Source organism: Prenolepis imparis, unplaced genomic scaffold (assembly GCF_030444845.1).
Source record: "Prenolepis imparis isolate NDT839.2.m4 unplaced genomic scaffold, iyPreImpa1.0 SCAF_1, whole genome shotgun sequence".
NCBI classification, from domain to species: Eukaryota; Metazoa; Arthropoda; class Insecta; order Hymenoptera; family Formicidae; genus Prenolepis; species Prenolepis imparis.
In genome coordinates, this window is record NW_028141159.1 from 1,982,467 (window position 1) to 2,002,981 (window position 20,515).

At 38.5% G+C, this 20,515-nt stretch overlaps 2 protein-coding genes across 3 annotated transcripts in view; one reads left to right on the plus strand and one right to left on the minus strand.

Moving 5' to 3' along the window:
• Positions 1-12,876, plus strand: part of LOC145941649 (limbic system-associated membrane protein) — a 203,006-nt gene extending 190,130 nt beyond the window's left edge. Inside the window, 2 exon segments of the mRNA XM_083047852.1 lie at positions 7,367-7,465; positions 10,113-12,876. Coding sequence (XP_082903978.1) covers positions 7,367-7,465; positions 10,113-10,183 — 170 coding nt within the window. The 3' untranslated portion in view covers positions 10,184-12,876.
• The window catches only part of LOC145941638 (synaptogenesis protein syg-1), a 273,743-nt gene that overhangs the window by 251,535 nt on the left and 1,693 nt on the right, over positions 1-20,515 (minus strand). Inside the window, exons 2-4 of one of the 2 annotated variants that reach the window (XM_083047832.1) lie at positions 19,112-20,072; positions 18,752-18,992; positions 18,231-18,271 (exon numbers count right to left, since the gene is read on the minus strand). The gene's annotated coding sequence lies outside the window, so the exon portion shown is untranslated. Of the gene's footprint in view, positions 1-18,223; positions 18,272-18,751; positions 18,993-19,111; positions 20,073-20,515 lie in introns of both variants that reach the window. The other variant, XM_083047838.1, reaches the window with a different exon arrangement.

The following is a 20,515-nucleotide window of genomic DNA, read 5'->3' on the forward strand; positions in this document are numbered from 1 at the left end:
TTCAACAAAGTAATGCAGTCGTCGCGCAATATGCAAAGAGTAACAAGCACTTGAAATATATTTGGAAAAAGTATTCTCTTCGGTCTTGATCTCTGGTCGAAGAGCGCATCAATCATTCGGATCTTTCTCTCTTTCTCTTTCTTTCACTCTCTTTCAAAGAACACGTTTAGAAAAGGGAGAAACAAAGATAACGAGACACAGAACAGAATTTAGAACTGACGTAATGTCAGAAGTGATGAAAGAAAAAGTCTATTAAATAGAATATCATCTTATGTGAAAACTGCGCGAGAATATCAATACAAATTGAAATGTCAATAACGTATCGAATTTGTTTGTTTTAACTTCTGCATATTGATGTCTTGACGTATCATTAGTATTGTTGATGTTAAAAATACTCTTCATGAATACATGAGAGAGAGAGAGAGAGAGAGAAATTCAAATGTTTCATCGGTATATTCCTATAGCCTAGTAAAATCTCAACCTAGATAGCAGATTTATATATTCAACCCAGCATCACGTGCAGCTAAATGGCACATTTCATAACTAGATTTTCCAGTAACATACTTTGAATCTCCGACGCTATTAACTTCGATGTTAACTGGAGCCGGAGGATGCACCAGGGAATCCCGAGAATCGATTGCAGTTTTAAGGGTGGTTTAAAAAAGAGCAAGCAGTCCATTCTTTAAAGAAGGAGAATAAAAGAGAGAGAGAGAGAGAGAGAGAGAGAGAGAGAGAGAGAGAGCAATGAAAATAAAGTCTACAACAAGATACAATTTCAAAGACAAATATTTCTTTTGTTATGTAATATACATATATTACATTGCTGTATTATTGTAAAAAGAAATAGTAATGTTTTGAATAAGCATCAGATATAATCTCGATATCGATAATTTTTAATCGAAGCATAAAAAAATCTATGTAAATTAAAAACTGAAATGTAATAATTTGAAAAAAGAACATGATACTACGCTACTTTTCAAATTCTTTTAACATTTATTTAGGAAATCAAAACACACCGCGACTATCAAAAAAAGCTTTGGTTAAAGCGAGAGAATAAAAGAAATGAGAGAATAAACGTAAAAGTAACAAGAAAGAGAGAATGAGGGAAGGGGAGAAAAAGAGGTAACTGAAGTGATGTTCGTAATAGGAACACGCGAGTGGTGGTTACGCGAAAAGAGCGAAAAGGATAGATGGATGGGACAGAGAGACTAGGAAGGAAAGAGAGAGAGAGAGAGAGAGAGAGAGAGAGAGAGAGAGAGAGAGAGAGAGAGAGAGCTGGGAACACAGGGTTGACTGGGGTAGAAGAGATCCCTGTAACATCAATATTTCATGTATGCTAACACGCCGGAACTAATAATGCTCCAGCGTGGAAGACCCAAGAATAATATCAGCCGCCACTGTGTAGTCCGCGTTCTCACCGTCCCTTATCCTCGCCTTTCCCTGCTCTCGTCCCTCTATTTCTTTCTTTGTCTCCCTCACTTTGCTTTCACCGCCTAAAACAGCAGCGTGCAGCGAGCTAGCCTCCTTTTGCCGCCTTGCCGTGTTAAATTTAATCGAAAATTCGTGTCTCGTTGGGGGCCACCGCCGTCTCCATGTCTCTGCCATGTCCGCCTTCCTTGCCACCACGTATAACCCGATGTCATCGTCCGCAGAGACAGGGGGTGGAGAAAGCAAGGTGAGAGCGAAAAGATGAAGCGCTGAGAGGGAGGGAAGGCGAAGTAGCGAACGGAACGTGGTAAGTTTGAATACGGCATATGTCTCCTTGTCTCTCTCTCCCTCTCTCTCCATTTGCGAGGAAGGGAGGGAAGGACGGGCTGTGAAGAAAGGATGGGGTTTGTAATTGGTGCAACATCTGCGGTCTGCAAGGTGGCATTAATGTTTGCTCCCTTCGCGTTCTCTCTTTCTCTCTCTTTCTCCTTTTCCACCCCAATACCGCCGACTCTGAGAATCCCTCTTTCCCTTATCGTGTCGCTTCTTTTTTTCTCTTCTCTTCTTTTATCTTCTGGTTACATTTAACCAAGTCCGCTTTCATTTCTCTCCCTCTCGCTCTCTCTCTCTCTTTCTTGTTTTCTTAAGCACTTTATTTTTATGTCATCTTCTTTCCTTAACATATCTGTTTGACTTATATTCTCTTTTGGCTCCACCAGCATCTCTTTTTTATATCCATGCTACGCTTGTTACGCGATTCCACTAACAGCTTCCTCTTATTTCGCACAGAGAGTACATTTTTTTTCCCTCCACATAATTTATTTCATTTCTTTTATCACCCGTCGCTTTTTGTAATGCGTTCTTCAAACAATCCGGTGGTTGCGCCCCTTCCCTCGCCTATATTTGCCGTCGTCGCTTCTCTCGTTATTTGTATCGTTGAAAATTAAAGGGCACAAGTGTACACTTAAGATTAAACAGAAGATTTGCTCGCGGGTTTCCTTCCGCGCGGAAGGAAACCCAAGCATAAACAGCCCCTTATTTGCTCGTAGTGACTTGCGACAATCCGTCGTTGAGAATACCTAAACATAGCGCGCACTGCATCTTAACTTTCCGTATAAGACGGTATAATGCTATTCATGTGACGCGGCACAAGAAGGTACGTTTGCTTATAAAATGTTACAAAATGTGAAGCAGCGTACGACATCAAAAAAAAAAGAAAGATATTTACAATTTTCGCGCAAAATGCACCTCTATATCGTATCGAGGGTTAAAAGATATTTCAAAAACTTTTTTTTGCAACGAAATGTGAAGTAGCTAGATCGCTCGCAAATTGAGACGAATTCGCGTACTCTAAGCCATCGGGTATAATCGCACCTTTTCGCAAGTATTCTCGTCTATTTTCGTCCTCTCGTTTAGCTCGCGAATTACGGCAAATTACAGAAGCGACCGTACACGGCCTACGGCGATAAGTCACTTTGAGGTTCCGATGGGAAACAGAGCAAGTATTGTCGCGGTATCGTGACATCTCCCGAAGCACATATGCCCTTAGGTGTCGCTTAATTCCCCGGGGCAGCGTTACCCGCCTGTAATTCTGGGAGAGCATGTATAGCGATTGGTTTAGCCGCGTGCCTTCGTACGATTAACACGTTCCCTATTCTATCGCGTGCGTATATGTTCGTATATATGTAAGGTATCGAGAATGGAGCAAAAAAGAAAGCAATTCAATCACAATTCATTTTCCCTTACATTCTTTCGAATAAATAAAATTAAGTTGAATGAAGAGAGGGAGAGAGAGCGAAAGAGAGAGAGATTGAATTTCTTACAAATGTACATTTGACGAGTTTTATCGGAAAAGAGTTAAGCACCGCGCGATTTGATTTGAACGAATAAACGTAAGGTGAAATTTTCCTAAAGCGTACGTCCGGAGTGAATGCAAATATTCTCCTTGAAGAATTCAGTTAAAATCCCGTTGCGTTGCTTGTCGCGCGACCTGTATTCGGCGAAATTATTTATGACGTGAATCAACATCGTAAAGAGACGCGTTAATTACGAGTACAACACGCTCTGGCAATATTGCCGCGCCGCGTGACACGGCCGTATAAGTTTAGATCTCACAGCGTGCGCGCGACCTTAGACCGCTGTTAATTTTCTTGGGGAACAAGTTAGCCAGCCAACCAGCCAACACCTCCAAGGGACACAAGGTATAGCATTGACTTTGTCGCTCGATCCCTCCAATATCGGCCGACATCAGGTTTTCGTCAGGAGAGAAGCGAGCGCGTATACACTTGCGTTCAGATCGCTTAATATTCACGGAATGCAGAATGCGGGTTAAATTCGCACACAGTTTCAGCGTTAAAATACGTTAAACGTCGCGCTGACCCGCTTTTCCGAATCCGCGCGAACATGTATACGTGAATGAGTGTACGAATATCGCCGCGATTCGCTAGACGTAAGATCAATGAGGAGGGGGCACTATAAACCATCGAACTGTAACTTTTTCGGAAAACTATTCTCTTGTTTGCTAGTCTCTTCTCTCTTTCCCCCCTAAAGTAGAAAATTGCAAGAGCACGAAACATATTTACTCGAATTATACTTGATGCGCGGAATTCCACCTGATGCATTAATTATATTTAATGCACCGAATTTTTAATAAAATTATTTTGGACCAAAAAAAAAAATATTTTCGTATAAATGCAATTACGATATTTTTTTCACAGCCGATATTCTCGTTCTGTACTAAATTGTGTGACTGAACGTATATCAAATACAACACCTTTCAACACCTCGTCAACGCGCAATGAATTATGTCTGATACAGAAATATATACCGATGTATCGAGGGATTAAATTTTTACAGGGATTAAACTCGCGCGCGTTTTTTTTTTCTTTCTTCTTATTTTAGATATTTCAAAGACCGTATTTTGAAAGAGAGGGGATAGTGATACAGAGATGGGCGTAATGATACCGGTGAATGTTTCATCGCAGTTTTATATGCGACACGCGAATTCAGGTCAGAGCATCTGAAAGCGTTTATCAATATTTTTTATCTGTTCCTACTAAAGCGCGCTCTCATACAAAAGCATCAGAGATTCTCGTATTAATTTAATATATAGCTCACGGCGTTCAATAGCGCGCATTGATTACGTTCTAAATAACTACACGATACATAGAATTATTTAAATACATTTATTTTATTGGGATATTTAATTTAATGACGTCGTACGCTAAACGTTTTTAATTTTATCGAGAAACCGACAGCGTGTAAAATTGTAACGCGAGTTAGAGATAAATTTCGTAAATATTTATGTTAACTGCGCGTATTTTGATAAAGGAAGAAACATTAAACCTGACACGTGTGCTTTTTAAATTGATATACACATATATTCCTCCTTTATTCCTCAGCAAGCTAAAGCTACGCTCTACCAGGACTTTAATATGAACTTGCTCCGCTTATTGAGTTTTCTCATCAGAAGCCTACAGACTGTACATTCGTTGCCTCGTTTATATGCTAAATCGGTTTGTATCGAGAATTATTCAAGTTTGAAATTTTTTTCCCGTGACTCTTTCAGCGGCAAATTATATATAATCTAATGTGATAATGAAGCATATCTTTCTCGATAATTTATTACATTATCTACATATAAATTTCTAATTTTTTTCGTTTTTGTTTTCATCTTTTTATCATAGGTATATCTATAATTTTTAATGAGTATCACGATTTTGAGAACTAATTTCTTCAATTTTTTTTAATTTTTTAAAAGAGAGATCATTTGCTTAAAAACATACATTTAAAATAATATTATCAAAACATGTGCAATCTGACGAAAGAACTCAATCTCTAATAAATATCCATGATCAAAATTTTATCATATTAAATGTTCAGCTTTAAAGGCTAGAGATCAAAAACAGAATACTATGTCGATTCTAATATTTATTCCTCTTCTCGTTTGATCTTTTCTCTCTCTCTCTCTCTCAAATTTACCAGCACAATCGTCACTATCTCGTTACGTAAAAAAAAAAAAAAAAAAATTCCGAATTGCTATACAGAACCCTCCCTCTCTCTCTCTCATAAGCTTCTGTGTTCTCGCAGCTATATACGTTTGGTTATACATATATCGGTCGCTATATATGGCTCCCTAAATACGTCGTCGCCCACGCATAGCTGCAGAAACAGCCGCCCGCGTCGCGATAGACATTGTCGCATATAGGAAACTATAGAACTGGTCCTTCCTCCATCCCAAACCACCCCCAGCCTCTCCCTCGCCGGGGCAGACAGCGGCATGATACGTATATAGCGCATGATACACACTGTCACTGCTAATGTTTGGCCGAGATTTGCATACGTCTGTCTAGTCCTATCCATTGCGTCGCCGGTACAACGGTGTTTCACCTCGTTGTCCGAGGGTGCATCCGGCCGTGGTGGCGACCTTACGTACTATCAGCTACCCGGTATTATGTGCACACACACGGACATGTGGATACACACGGTGGCGCAAGCGCCGTACACCGTCATGATCGCCCATTACCTTGCCCGAAATAGGCTATCGTGCCAAGATCGTGTTCCTCGACCTCCTCGCCTTGCCTAAACTGGCTCGCATCGCTCTGCCTCGGGGGCCGTGAACTTACAAATCTAATCAAGGGGAAGGGAAAGGGAACGAACGAAGACACAAAGCGGTATTCACGAGCAGCTTTGCACCGTGGGTAACTCGAAATTAAGCCGTAAGCGCAGGTTGTGCCAGAGTCCTGCTATCTCCTGTTCCTTGTGTTAGACGCACTCGCGTTTATCGGTTGGAACTTTAGTCAATTTACCGCGCACACGTACGCATATACATATGCAGCAGAAAAGTCATAGAAACTGAATAACGATCATTTTTAATCTTATGATAACGAAAAATATTAATTATGGATATACTTGAAAAAATCGTATAGATTTTTTTAACAATTCTTATAATGATTGATAATAATCTGTGTTTTATTATGTAATATCATGATTTAAAAATTATTTTTGTAGTTATCTCTATTTATAATTGTTATTATTTTCTCATAAAATATTTTTATGTTTAGAGAAATATAAATATACTAGAATTTAAAAAAAAAATATATATATATATAAAGACATATCAACTGATTGATAGCCGTACCGAAATAAATTTGTATTTGATCGCCAAAAAAGAGTTTTCTCCAGATATATTAATAATATATGTTTTAAATATCATATTTATTTAAATCTTGCAGTGTCTATTTATTCATGTCTCTCTCTCTCAGCGTCTGTCTTTCTCGGTAACGTGAAACACACGGCAAAAACTTTGCATAACATAGACGGCAAAGACGGCATATAGATATAATCTATATATGTAAAATTTGACTGTGTAATTTTATCAAAATAATACTCGTCGCGGAAATTCTGTTTTGTTACAAGAATGCAATGTAATCCGAAACCAGCGGGCTGGCGACACAAGCGTGTGTCGTGACATGGATAGAATCTACTTGGCGCGGAATAAGGGAATTGTGTTTACTCGGAGTTTGCATACTAGTTAACGCGTTTGCCACCCACTTTATGCGTAACAGGCTCGTAAACATCTTCAGTCGAGAGGGCTACTCGTCGCGTATCCCTTTGTCCGCGGTTCCACGGGCTATGCGAATCACAGAATCTCCTTTTGCCCCTTCCGTTCTATCTCTCTCTTAGATCCCCTCTGTCTCGACCTGACTTTGCGCTACCCTGTCTCGGGGCGAGATTCGATTTTTAATTCATTTCGGTAACATATCCGGCAAACACAAATCGCCATTAATGCGCAAATAAAGTTTCCAATAAGATATTTTTATTGAGACTACTCTTCTATTCCATGTATCGTTAGCGTTACGCCGACATGGTTCTCACACAATCATATTTTTTTTCTATCGATAATATTTCTCATCTTTTGTACTTTTTTTTCCTCAAGGTACCAAGTTCCAGTCGAACCTTAACGAAATCGGAAGATCGGAGCAAAAGTCGTCCGAGCTGGATAGGAAAAGAAATTACAACTGGCCTCCTGATAAGGGTAAGTTTGACATTTTATCTATTTTTCGTATAATAAACTTGATCAATTCCCCAAAGAAATCATATTCGCGCAAAAGTACCTTTTCCTTTTTGATACCAATAACGCTCTTTCAGAAATATCAGTATCAAAAAAAAAAAAAATATTCCGTATTACAATGTGCATCAAAAACATTCGATTTGACGCGACCAATTAAACGATAAATGGACGAGAAGGGGGAGGGGGTTGTCCGTGATTGAAATCTAGCTCTCATGGAGACGACCGAGAGGAGACAAAACGCGACAGGTTTTCCTGTCGGAAGGTGTGCGGTTTATCTGGCATTTCGCGGCTCCGTCACGGCATTTAGCGGCTGCGTTTCTACCGGGTTTCCGAGGGCGGGTCCCCCCCGGGCCAGGTGTAGCACCTTTCATAATTCCGCCGAGCCTTCGGCATTATCGGATAATTCTTTTCTGCGCTCGCATTTTTTCCACCCCCTTTTCCCATCCGTCTTCTCTTCTTCCCTCTCCCGTCCTTGCTCCTTCGGTAATTCAATCCCCTTTTTTTTTTTTTTTTTCGTTTTCCCCCTATACCGGTCTCTCAATATCTCGCTCGACCGCGGTTACTTTTAAAAAGAATTTGCATAATGGCGCAGCGTGAAAATCCGGGGACGATCGCGATAGTCTCGCGGAAGTGGGTAATTTTGTATGGGGAAAAAAGGGGGGCGGAATGAAACCGTAACGAGGAAAACCGTCGCGTGTAAGCATTTTCGCAAATGAAGACTGGTGCGAGGAACTAACTGTTGAAAAGAAATGTTGCGTGCGAAAGGACCCCGAGAAATTCCGAAATAAAATGTCAGATCGTTAACAAGGACTACTCGACGGGAAGAGCTTGGTCTTAATTCCGTTCCGTAAAGTCGCAAGGGTGAGGTTGATGTCCACGCAATATTGCGGTGGATTCGATATATCCGATACTGGGGAAAGATACGAGAGAGAAAACTTTACAGTACAAATTATATAAAAAATATCCCTTTTACAATATTAATTGTAAAACTGGAACATAACGACATTAAAATATTTATTACTATAAAATGTTTTAATTATACACTTGTTTTATTGTTTATTAATGATTGTGCATTAAAATATTTGAATAATTACAATATTGCTTTGTAAAAATATAATATAATATAATACGTATATCATATTATTGAACAAAAATATTGTGATATTTTTTTCATTTATGTTAAGTAGTATGTTCCACGATTATCAAAATATTATACTCATGTAATTCTTATTATAATATTTTCTCCGTGTTCGCGCGTGTGATGCGCATCATGCGACATCATATATCACTTTTTCGTTATTATCGAATAAATATATATGAATAATATAGACATGTCACTTTCGCGTGTCGCGTGACGAAATAATACATTTCTTCAGACTCGTCAAAATTATATCAGTTTGAAGATCTAGTCAGAAATCTAATGCGACAGAATGTCATCCGTACGATTTTCGCATTTCTACGCTTCGGTATAATGAGATATAAATATCGATCATAAATATATAACGCGCGCCATTCCTCTCGCAGAGCGGAAGAGAAAGAGAAAGAAAAAGAAGAGAGCGGGATAGGGCGAGAAATCGCGAACTGAAGGAAGGTAAGATCGTACAAAAGTAGCGAAGCGAAGAATTCTCTCGGGGCAGCACAGCAGGGGCCGGATAAAAGAAAGGGGAGTCGAGGCAAGTTACTGCTTGCGCGAGCCTTTGGATGAGACTCGAGAAGACGAAGAAAGGGCCGTGGGAAGAGAGGGTGGATGGAAGAGGGGGGTGATCCGGGGGCGGCGGCCCACCGGGTTGTTTCTGATTCGTAATTAGAGATGAGTGAGGCCGGGAAAAGGCCGGAGAATATATTTCTCTCCAAGCGAGTAATAGCTAACGGTACGCAGCGCAAGCCAACCGGAAGAATAACTGACTTCCCATTTTTCCCCCGATTTTTTTTTTCTCTCTTCTCCCTCTGGTTCCCTCCACCCCTTCTGTATCTACTTCGCTCGGTCTGTCGGCCATCGGCACCTTTTCCCCTGCCCTCCCCTCCCCCTTTCTCTCTTCTTTCGCTCCCCCGTCTCTGTTTCCTCGTCCCATTCTCTCGGAGGGAAAGGCATTCTTTCGTGGCGAGCTTCGTGTAACGGGGTAACGACAGATTCTCGTCGAGGAGTCCTTGATTGTGCATTGACCTCTCGAGGCTGCCGATGGCGAGAGAGCCCTCCTTTCTTTTTACTCGCGTCTTGTCTCGTGGCAACGAAAACGAATATATCCCCGGTGTGTTACAGTTTCTTTGAGATGCCAGAGTCTCTTAAAATATATATAGACGCGTTTTTAAATATGCGATAAAGTGTTTAATTATTATTTAAAATAGAGACAATTAATAATACAATTTTGACCTAGATTTTGTTGTTGTATTAATGCAAAGATTTAATATTGTTTAATATACACGTCAAAATGTCATATCTATTTTTAAAAATTAGAGCATTTTATAAATACAGAGCGCAGTACTGATATCTGTGAGCAAATTATTGATTTTTATGTATTTGACAGAAATTGAATTTAGAAATATTATTTCTACAGAAAATTTTTCAGAGTGTTTTTTGTCCTAAATAGCGAAAATTTTTGTCTAATTCCAGATTCAGCAATGGGCGTGACGACGACCGTGACGCTACTACTAATTACTCTGGCCGTAACGATAATTCGATAAACAAAACCCAAGTTCTCGTCGTTGATACGCGATTGGTGTTGATTCTCCCTAATTAAAGGACTCGATTTAAAAAAAAGAGAAAAAAAAGAAAAATTAGAATTTAAACGATACATGAAGGACCGACACCCAACATACACAATCATACGCACCCATACATACACACACACGTAATTACACACGAGTGACACAAAGACTGACCGAGGTAGTTAACGTCCGTATTAAATGGCGGAGAATAATTTACGCGCGTGCCAAGTTAGTGTAGCGACAAAGTTCGAGAGTGGCCAAGAATTGAAGGAGCACGAATCCCATCACCGAAACCCCTCATTGTAAGATTGCCTGTGTGCATATGTGTGTATGTGTATGTATGTCTCTTTTGTGTTGTATGTGTGTATGGACTCGGACGATACGATGGCGATTGGCGGAGAACAACGAGAACGAGAAGAAGGGATGATATTAACAAAGTGCAACGACTATCGCTTTCAGTGTGTAATATATTGTATAACGCCGTAATCAATGACGCCACAAAACACAACCAGATACCAGGTCTGATCCCGTCTCTGCGAGTGCAATTTGGGAACGTGTGAGAAAATGAATCGTTATATTTTTTAACTGCATCATGGGAGAATTTTAGTCGCGGTAAAAGAACAAAAAAAAAAAAGAAATCTCAATATTTCGGAATATCAAAACGAAACCACTCGAGCTTAAATATCGGATTAAAGTTTACTGACTGAAAACAAGAGAGCTGCCATCCCCAGCGACGGGGGATTTTCGACTATTTTTAAATTTATACCCCTTCGAAAAAAAAAAAAATAATATATAGTTTCTTCTCTTAATAAAGATTTTTCAATCTTATCGACAACGTAGAAGATGAATTGCGTTCCAAGATCATTCGTCGTAATGATGCGTGTATCTGCGAGTAGAACAATCGCGCTTCGAGCAGAGTTTATTTTCTATTGGCATCAAGTTCTGTCCGAATTCTCTCTTTCTCTCTTGGTTTCGTCCGCGATGTATTCCTTAAGCATCGGCAACTTTTCTTTTTTTTTTTTTTTTTTCTTTTTTCGGATACTAAAACGTGAGAGAAATATGGCATTGCGCGAGCGCGTATTATCTCCGGCATCGATTCTCTCCACTTCTTCCCTCCGCGGACACACCCTTTCTGTTCTGCCAAGAGTACATTCCGAATTCTCCGATTCTCCTCCTCGTCGCTCAAACCCCCTCGCATCCTTACGTACGAAATCATGGATCCCATCTGGATACTTGAGATTAAAACGTCAGATTCGATGCGGAGGAGTTGCTCTCGCTTAAGGAGGCAGTCGGAGACGAGACGGAGGGGAAAAAAGAAAATGGAAAATTTGCGGCGGAGGAAGTGGAACGGAATGGAGATATGCTGTAACGAGGGAATCGAGTCATTGCTTTCAAGCAGTTTTTTTTTTTTTTTTTCGAGTGAATTCGATGATTAAGACTCACAGCCGCATGTAGAATCCGAAGCAAATAATACGGATCTTTCTTCTGTCAAAACTCATACTTGATAAAAAAGATTCGTGCTGAAGCCTCTTCTAATTAAATTACAGAAAAAACAATCTATTTCTCATTATCAAAATTCAAATATGAGACAAGTGTAGATTCATTCTGTTTGTTAATTGAAGGTGATGAAATAGGTTTCGACGCATTTTTATCATGGCACATGGCGCTATCGAAAATACAAATAATAGCAAAGAAGCCAGTTTATTATTACGATTTGCATTTCTCATCTCTGACGTCATAATGCCAGATAAGTGCAGCGAATGATCTCGAGTACAAAAGCATTGAAAGCTTATCTTTTATTACCTGTCTTTTATTGTATTTGCTATTTTTACGCTTGCGCAAAGAAATGTTCTTCTAATAAGAATTGATCTGTCCTTACGATTACGTGATGAAAAACCAAGGTTATATGCATTTCATATTCGCGCGTCAACATGGAGGATTTTGTAGTTAGAAATCTGTTCGCGAGATTGAAGGAGAAAAATCGGGGAGAAAATAAAGATAAATTGGAAACTTGCTCGGGGAAAGCGCGATCGAATCCCGTTTCATCGCGCCGTTTACGTCGCGCGATCAATCTGTTTACGCATTAATTGATCAAATTGGGATTTGTTCCGTAGACGGTCTCGCGCGAGAGCGGCTGCCACGTCGGTTTTAAGCGGGCTTCGAACTACTTAGGAATATCCATTATTCAGCGTACATCTTGTTTAAAGCAACAGGTTCGAGAGAGTCCCTGCACTCTGCGCGCAAAGGAGTTAATGCCCGCTACGGATTAAAGAAGGGAAACGGGGCTCGACTTAGGGATTACGTAGGACTTACCCTGATGAGGTCTGTAATCGTGTCATTCGCGAGACTACCTCTCGGTCTTGTAACCTTTTAAGAGTCATAAGCATGGGGAGATCGCGGTCGCAGTTTTCGCGTTTTGCCGTGCAATTTCTGCGAATCTTATCGCGAATGACTTCGAATTCGAATCTCGAATCTGCTCAAACGCAAACTGACGATTGTCTCCTCGGACTGTTTCGAAACGAAATGTTTGCGCGAGTTTACGCGCGAACGATTAACCGGCATTAAAAGGTATTCTTCGTATGTGCATTATATAAACGATTTGAATCTGGTGAAAATAAAATTATATCGAGGTCTAGAAAAGAGCAGTTTTAGAAGAAAAAAAAGATGATGACAGAAATGTTTCATAGCATAGATTGTGCATAACATCGATATTTAAATCCATTTTTTATATTTAGAGATGTATGTAAAAATGTTCCTTGATATATTATCTTTTTCGTAGATTCATTCAGTTCAACCTCCCACTCATTTTACGTAATTTTGCGAGAAATATATATATACAACTACTTTACAATCCTTTTGTAAAAGATATAATTGTACTCGATTTAGGGGCGCAGCGTGATGTCATTTATTTCGAAGCATTTTCATAGGCACGGCCGATTATAGATGATTTTTAAAAATTCTGTTACATACACAGACACATATACATATATGTATATGCGCGGGTCAGTAAACGCTACTTTTATAATCCTGCGCGAGACGTAAGGATTCTTAAAGAGAGAGTTTAACATTTCGTAAATAGTTTCGTCTCTCTAAAAAAAAAAAAATCAAATTCATTAAGCAGCAAAATAAAAATAAGTCGGTCGTGCCTAAAAAAAGACTCGACAGACATCGAGTCTATCGAGAATCGATCTCTGCTCGCTCTTAACCCACATAGAGCTCGCATAGCACATATATATGTACGTACGTGTGTATGTATACGCGTGTATGCGATTGCAATGTGCACGTGTAAAGCAACAACAGTGATTTCTTGCGTGCGTGTAACATGCGTAATGTCATTTTCCGTTAGCGTCGTACAAGAGACGTTGACGTATTTCCTTCCCGATTCCGAATCTAAATTCGCGTCATCGGAAAATTCGCGAAATTCGCAAAATTACTGTCATTGATCGTGCTATTGAACTGAAAAAGGGTGGAGGAATTTTAGTTATAAAATAATTTTCGAAAACACTAAAAAAAAATTTCTACATCGCAGACAATGACTTATTATCGTTAAATTCGCGATCAGCTGACGGAAAATGACGCGACGCGAATTATTCGAATTATCGGTCTAAGGGTGCTCGAAAAAAAAAAAAATGTTGACTCGTCTCACCGAGACGAATCCTGTAAATATACAAGTATACAAGTGAGATAAGGATTACATACGTAGATGTAAGCTTCGCAGACTGCGGTAAATATAGTGTGTGCGGCGTGTCGCGTACGCCCATGACGTCGTGTCATATGTCATTAATCCGTTTCTTTTTTTTCTCGTTTTTCGCAATTTTCGCTTTTCAGTTCTTTCGTACGCCGTCGTTCCCCGCACGGAGAAACTCCCCCGCGCAAAAGGGTAAAAAAAATCTTAGCAAGTGATATTTTCACCTAATGAGTAATGTACGGATCGACGTGGAAAATTCGCCGTCTCGCAACGTTGTAAGAGCGACGAGACATATTGAACGCGAAGGTATATATGTATACATAACGCAAATTATAAATATGAAAATACAAATATATATATATATATAAATATAAATATACGAATTACGGGGGACTATATTGAGTATATATATATATGTTATATAATATATTACGATATGCTTTGCGACGTTGAGTTGAATGTTGTTATTTACAAGAAAAACACATGAAGAGACGAGAAGTTCTTATGAATATTCTCGACATATGTAATAAAACAAGGGGTTACGTAAGAACTCTACAAATCGCGTTTTTCTTCTCGTTTTCTCTGTATCCCTCTCATCTCGCCTATATATCTCGACGAAATATAAAATCCTTACTCTTCATATGAAACAGCGTATAAGAAGAGAGATACGACTCTGTAAATATACTTTTTATTTCTCAATTTACAAATCATCTCGTCGCGATCTATTATAATAACTAGTAACCCGAAAAAAAGAATGTGGAAACAGATAAGATTACCGATCTCGCGGCAGGGAATAATAAATGGAGATATGATTTTTTTGGGGGATTAAATGAATTTGGGTCAAACGAAAGATATAGGGCTTCCACTGCCAAATAATCAGATTCGTTTATCATTATTTAATTATTTGATCTCAGTTCTTTATCCTAATTAAACATCTAACGCCTACGTGCTTACGGGGAACTCCGAAAACGTTTCATCCCTCGACTCACGATTCTGTTTGCCGCAAGTAAGCTGAATACAGACTGCGAGAGAGGAAGGGGAGGCGGAAAATGGGAGCAACATTCGGCTGAGGGGTGGAAAGGGGAGAAACGAGTGGTTGCTGTTCGTAATATTTGGGCCACGTAAATCCGCGAAGTGAGACGCTATCTACCATCGACGGATTAAATCTCAGGCCGACTATGTGTTTATATGGGGGGAGACGAGAAGAGCCCGGACCCGGGGATGTGGCGGAGAGATGGCGGAGGAACGGCACGAAAGTTCAACAACGTCGGGAGCGGAGATAACCGGATCGCGCGGCATGGCGCTATATAAGATCGAGAGGGAGTATGTGTCAACCTTTACACAATACTTAGCCGTCTATTGTCGCTGACATTGTAAACGCGAGCCGCGATTCGCCGGTCGGCATACTAACCGCGGGATTAATTCCGCGTGCGGCCCGAAGACGGGTCGGCCGCGACTGTACGTTTTAACGATGACGTAACACGTCATACGCGTTTCCCCACCGACGAGTTACTATCAGTTTATAAGCCCGTAAGCGGCAAATCGCTAATTAAAACCGCGCTATTTCTCGTCCGAGAATTAGAGGACGAGGTGGAAGTTTAATCGACACGGCTCGTTTATTCAGCTCTCAACGTCTATCCGCTCGTTATATACTTCAAATATAAGATATATATATCAGAAGATTCTTAAAAAAATGTTGATTTAAATATAGTAGAATAGTTTTTTTACTCTTAATATACAGAAACTTTACGTATTATATTTATCAGAGTACAAATCTGACTCTTAACAGTTACGGAGAAAATATAAGATGTGTCTTAAGGCTCCTGGGTGCTCACCGCGGCCATATTGGATTGTGACGTCAGAGGCGAGAAAGCACGCTGAAAATTCTTAGATGCCATTTTTTAATGAAAAGATATTTCGATTAAACAGCACTTCAGATGGCTTTAGCACACTCTTAAAAACCCCCGAAAACTATCCTTTTTCCTTTATAATCAATCAACATCTGTAAAATGATCGAGATGTCAGACTTTGACATGCGGAATGACTGCACATGTGCAAAGACCAGACGGCTTCATAATATTACATTTTACAGCTGTTGATTGATTATAAAGGGGAAAGGATAGTTTTCGGGGTTTTTTAAGAGTGTGCTAAAGCCATCTGAAGTGCTGTTTCATCGAAATATTTTTTTATTTCGAAATGGCATCTAAGAAATTTTAGCGTGTGTTTTCTCGCCTCTGACGTCACGATTTCGACATGGTCAGAAAGGAGCCAGGAGCCTTAAGATTTGGATGAATTAAAAATTTAGAGATTTTACAAAATTGTATTTACCCCCCAAAAAATCACTAAAATAAACGTACATAAATTGCAATCTAAAGAAAATTTGTAGAAATAATCTTATCACTCTCTTTGCAAAATTTACGGAATAACACAATATGTATGTGCAAACATTATACATATATATTATTGTTTTGGAAAATGAATAATTGTCATGATGAACGGTGCTTGCAACGTTTACAAAATATTCGGAGAGAGAGAGAGAAAGAGAAAGAGTATTTTAGAGATGGTCGAAGAGAAAAAAAAACTTCAATGAAATCTTGATGAGAGTTGCTCTGGCAAGAGACACATTGCAACAGATTATGAATTAAATTCACTTTCGGACTCGCTCTTCCTCTTTCTCTCTAAGTCTCTTTTACTTCATAATAGGTACGGTCCGCCTCGCCAGGCATTTCCGTCGACCATTCATTCGTGCTTCTCTTTTCTCCAATGCCCCCTGTTCTTCGTTCAGCCCTTCGCATTGTCAAGATGTACTTTTCCCCTCGAGAGAGAGAGAGAGAGAGAGAGAGAGAGAGAGAGAAAAAGAGAATCGCCGAAAAGTACTCGCGAATATTATCACGAAGACTTGTCAAATTTTTTTTATTAATTTTTTCCGGGGAATCTTATTGTAGCGTAATTTTAAATTGAAATTAAGAAGTCTTTATTAAATGCAATGGAAAATTTTCGCTAATTGATTAAAAAATTAAAACTTTAATAATCAAATGAACAAGGCTTCAAATTTTTTAACTGTCTTGTTAGAAAATACCGAAAGATAAAAAATTGAGGCTCAGTTTGTACGAGAAATTTAACTTTGTTCATTAATTTTAACGATACAAAGAAAGGAACGAGCGATAGAGATTTTTCTAATAGAAATCAACGAACACAAAAAATGCAGAAAAAGCGGAGGGAGACAGAAACGACCACAAGATGTGCACGGAATTACTGTATGTCACGTACGATGAAAGTCGATATAATTTTTCTCCCTCAACGAGAATTCGTTATCTCGATTATGGTGCAGAGAAAGAATAGTGAACGCCCGCAAAAGTTCTAGATTTGTTATCAGAAAGTTAGCGCGCGCGTTGTTCCAGCTAGTCTATATTTATTCCCCGAAATGACGCGAACAAATTATTTCTAATAATCTCGCAATTATCGCTGAGTGGACGCAAGAGTGTCTTAATGTGGGACGGTTTTCTTCAATATTGCGTGGGGACTGGGGACAAAATATATATAAGAGAAAAGTGATAAAAAAGTAACTTTCTCATCGTATACTATATATATATCATTTAAGAGCAGAGCGCAAAAATATTTGCTATCTAATATAAGTGTATCGTTTGTAAATAAAAAAACGCGCTATTGATATATAGATATTATGTATCTTAAATTGAAAAGAAAATATTTGAAGCACGAACTAAAATGTCAAAATTTATAAATTACTAGAAAACAGAAGCGCGCGCTAGCCTTCGATTTTATATTAAAAAAAATATATAAAGATTGTTTAAACTCGATTAATATTTTTTGATAGAAATCAGCTGATTAAAGTGTTAATTTGCAAATTAAATTTTAAAATAAAAATATATTATAAGAATTAAAATATAATAATGTTGTAAATAATATGTTATAATACATTAAACTCGAATATTTTTTACAGAAATCAGTTGATAACTATCAAAAAATATTAATCGAGTTTAAAGTACTATACTATATTATTTAAAACATATTATTATTTTATTTTTATAACATATTAATATTTTAAAATTTAATTAGCAAATTAACGCTTTAATCAGCTGATTTCTGTCAAAAAATATTAATAAAGCTTTAATTTGCGAATTAAATTTTGAACTAATAATAGAGGCTTCAAATTTTTTAACTGTCTTGTTAGAAAATACCGAAAGATCAAAAATTGAGGCAGTTTGTACGAGAAATTTAACTTTGTTCATTAATTTTAACGATACAAAGAAAACTAATAATATTTTTTTATAAAATTAGACCATTGAAGAATATAAATTAAGACTCACCGCTCACCGGTACGACGCGTAGCAGCGGAGTGTAGCGCACATGTTGATCTGCAAAATATAAATATTAACAAATTATAAATCAGTATCTAAAATAATTAATATTTAAAAAAATAATAATTACGTTAAATATTAATTAAACTTTTTATTGAATTTCTTGACTATTTTTTTTAATATTCAATCTTTATTTACTAAAATAAATACTACAAAGAAAATGTTACACAAAAAATGCTTTAAGAAAAAAATTTTTCTTAAAGATTAAATTTTATTATAAGTGAAAATCAAAAATTTATATATAACTAATAAAATAATTTAAAAATTTTAAACACAACGCAATTCCAAAAAAAATATATATATCTATTTATATAAAAAAATATTAATTATTGTAAATAATTTATTTAATATTTTAAAACAAAATATAAAATACATTATACATATTATATTACACAATAACAAAACACGAATCATTAAAATAAATAAACAATTAATTTCATAAAATTGTCAAGTATTAAATAATTAAAATTTACTCACCTCACGATTGCTTCACTGTTGCTCGATGCCTCCCCGGGCCTCCTCCACCTCTCTTATTGCTGGTCGTCTTTAGTACATGACACTCGCGAAAACACGGTTAATTACGATCACGCATAAAAATCAACGAATGACAATCGCACGGTACTTTGTACGGCACTCCCGACGTAGATTACTTACATGCAACGCGCATTTTATTATTATTTCGATGGAAAAATAACACGAAAACTATTCGCTCGGCCCTCTGAAATAAATCAAATTTATTAATTATATTATCTAATTATTATTATTAACTATTATATCATTATTTTTGAAAAATATTTTTTATAAAATTAGCCCATTAAAGAATAAATTAAGACTCACCGATATTATGTGCAGCAGCGGAGTTGTAGGGCATATGTTGATCTCCGCCACCCTGTGGGCCTCCTCCTCGTAGAAGCTTCGAAACACTCGCGTTACTCTTTTTTCGTTCACGACGCGCGCGGCGACGCCCGAATTTTAGATATCACATTTTCGACGCGTTTAAACGCGAGAATCGCGAGAGCTTATTCGCGCGCGAATAAAACCGATGCTCTGTTTTCGCGTCGCCGCTTTTTTCGAGGCCAACTTATCGGAGGTGGGCCTAACCTCATCGAACGACGATGATGCGGCGACTCCCCCGCGACGCACTCAGGTTAGGTCAGGAGTCGCCGATATTCCAAGAAATGGGCATTACATTTCACTATGTTTTATATATCACAATTGAACGACGTAGAAATCGGATCGACAACGCCGAAAAACTCGCGTCGAAAGCGGTAATTCGATCCGACCGGTATAGACTCGCCTGTGTAATGAAGTCGCCTGCGTATGGACTCGCTCGTGCGATCGCGATCACGATGTCGGTATACACGATTTCGCGACGCGATCAGATTTATACGATAATTAAGCACGTTAAAACACTAATCTCACACTCGTACTGTCGCGGACCGACGATGAGCGCGCAAACGTGGATCGCGAACAACGAAATGCACCTAACAACAGCTGTACAGATGACGGACGCCGGACTGGCACTGCCAGTTACGAGACGCGCAACACGTCACGCGTTGCGACAAGATGGCCGAGTCCCAAGTCGTAGTGGTGGGGGACGCAGCGTATGTATGACGCGCAACACGTCATGATGCGACAAGATGGCCGATGGCCAAGTCGTAGTGGTGGGGGTCGCAGCGTATGTATGGCGTGCGAGCTCCATGGCTGCGACTCCCACCACTACGACTTGGGACTCGGCCATCTTGTCGCAATGTGTGACGTGTTGCGCGTTATGTATGGCGTGCGAGCTCCAATATAGCTGTCAAAAAATATTATAATATATTATTTACAAAATTATTATTTTAATTTCTATAACATATTTTTATTTTAAAATTAACGCTTTAATCAGCTGATTTCTGTCAAAATATATTAATCTCTCTCGAGTTTAAATAAAACTTTATATTATTTTGTTTTAAATATCGTTCTTTTTAATATAAGATCGAAGAATGATGCCAGCGTAGCGCGCGCTTGTGTTTTTCTCTAGTTCCTCAATGAAAAAGATATATTATTGATTTTTGAAAGTCTCGAAGTCCTCTCGAAAATCTCAAAATGTATTATTGTTGCCTCTTTTCCGCGTTGCCGATTGGTTCTGTCGTTGCACTTATTTCGTGAGCGGCTGTCATTATTTTGACAGTTGTGTGCATCGAGGAGTTAATAATAGTGTATTGAAAGTTATGTGTATCAAGGAATTTCGTGTATATA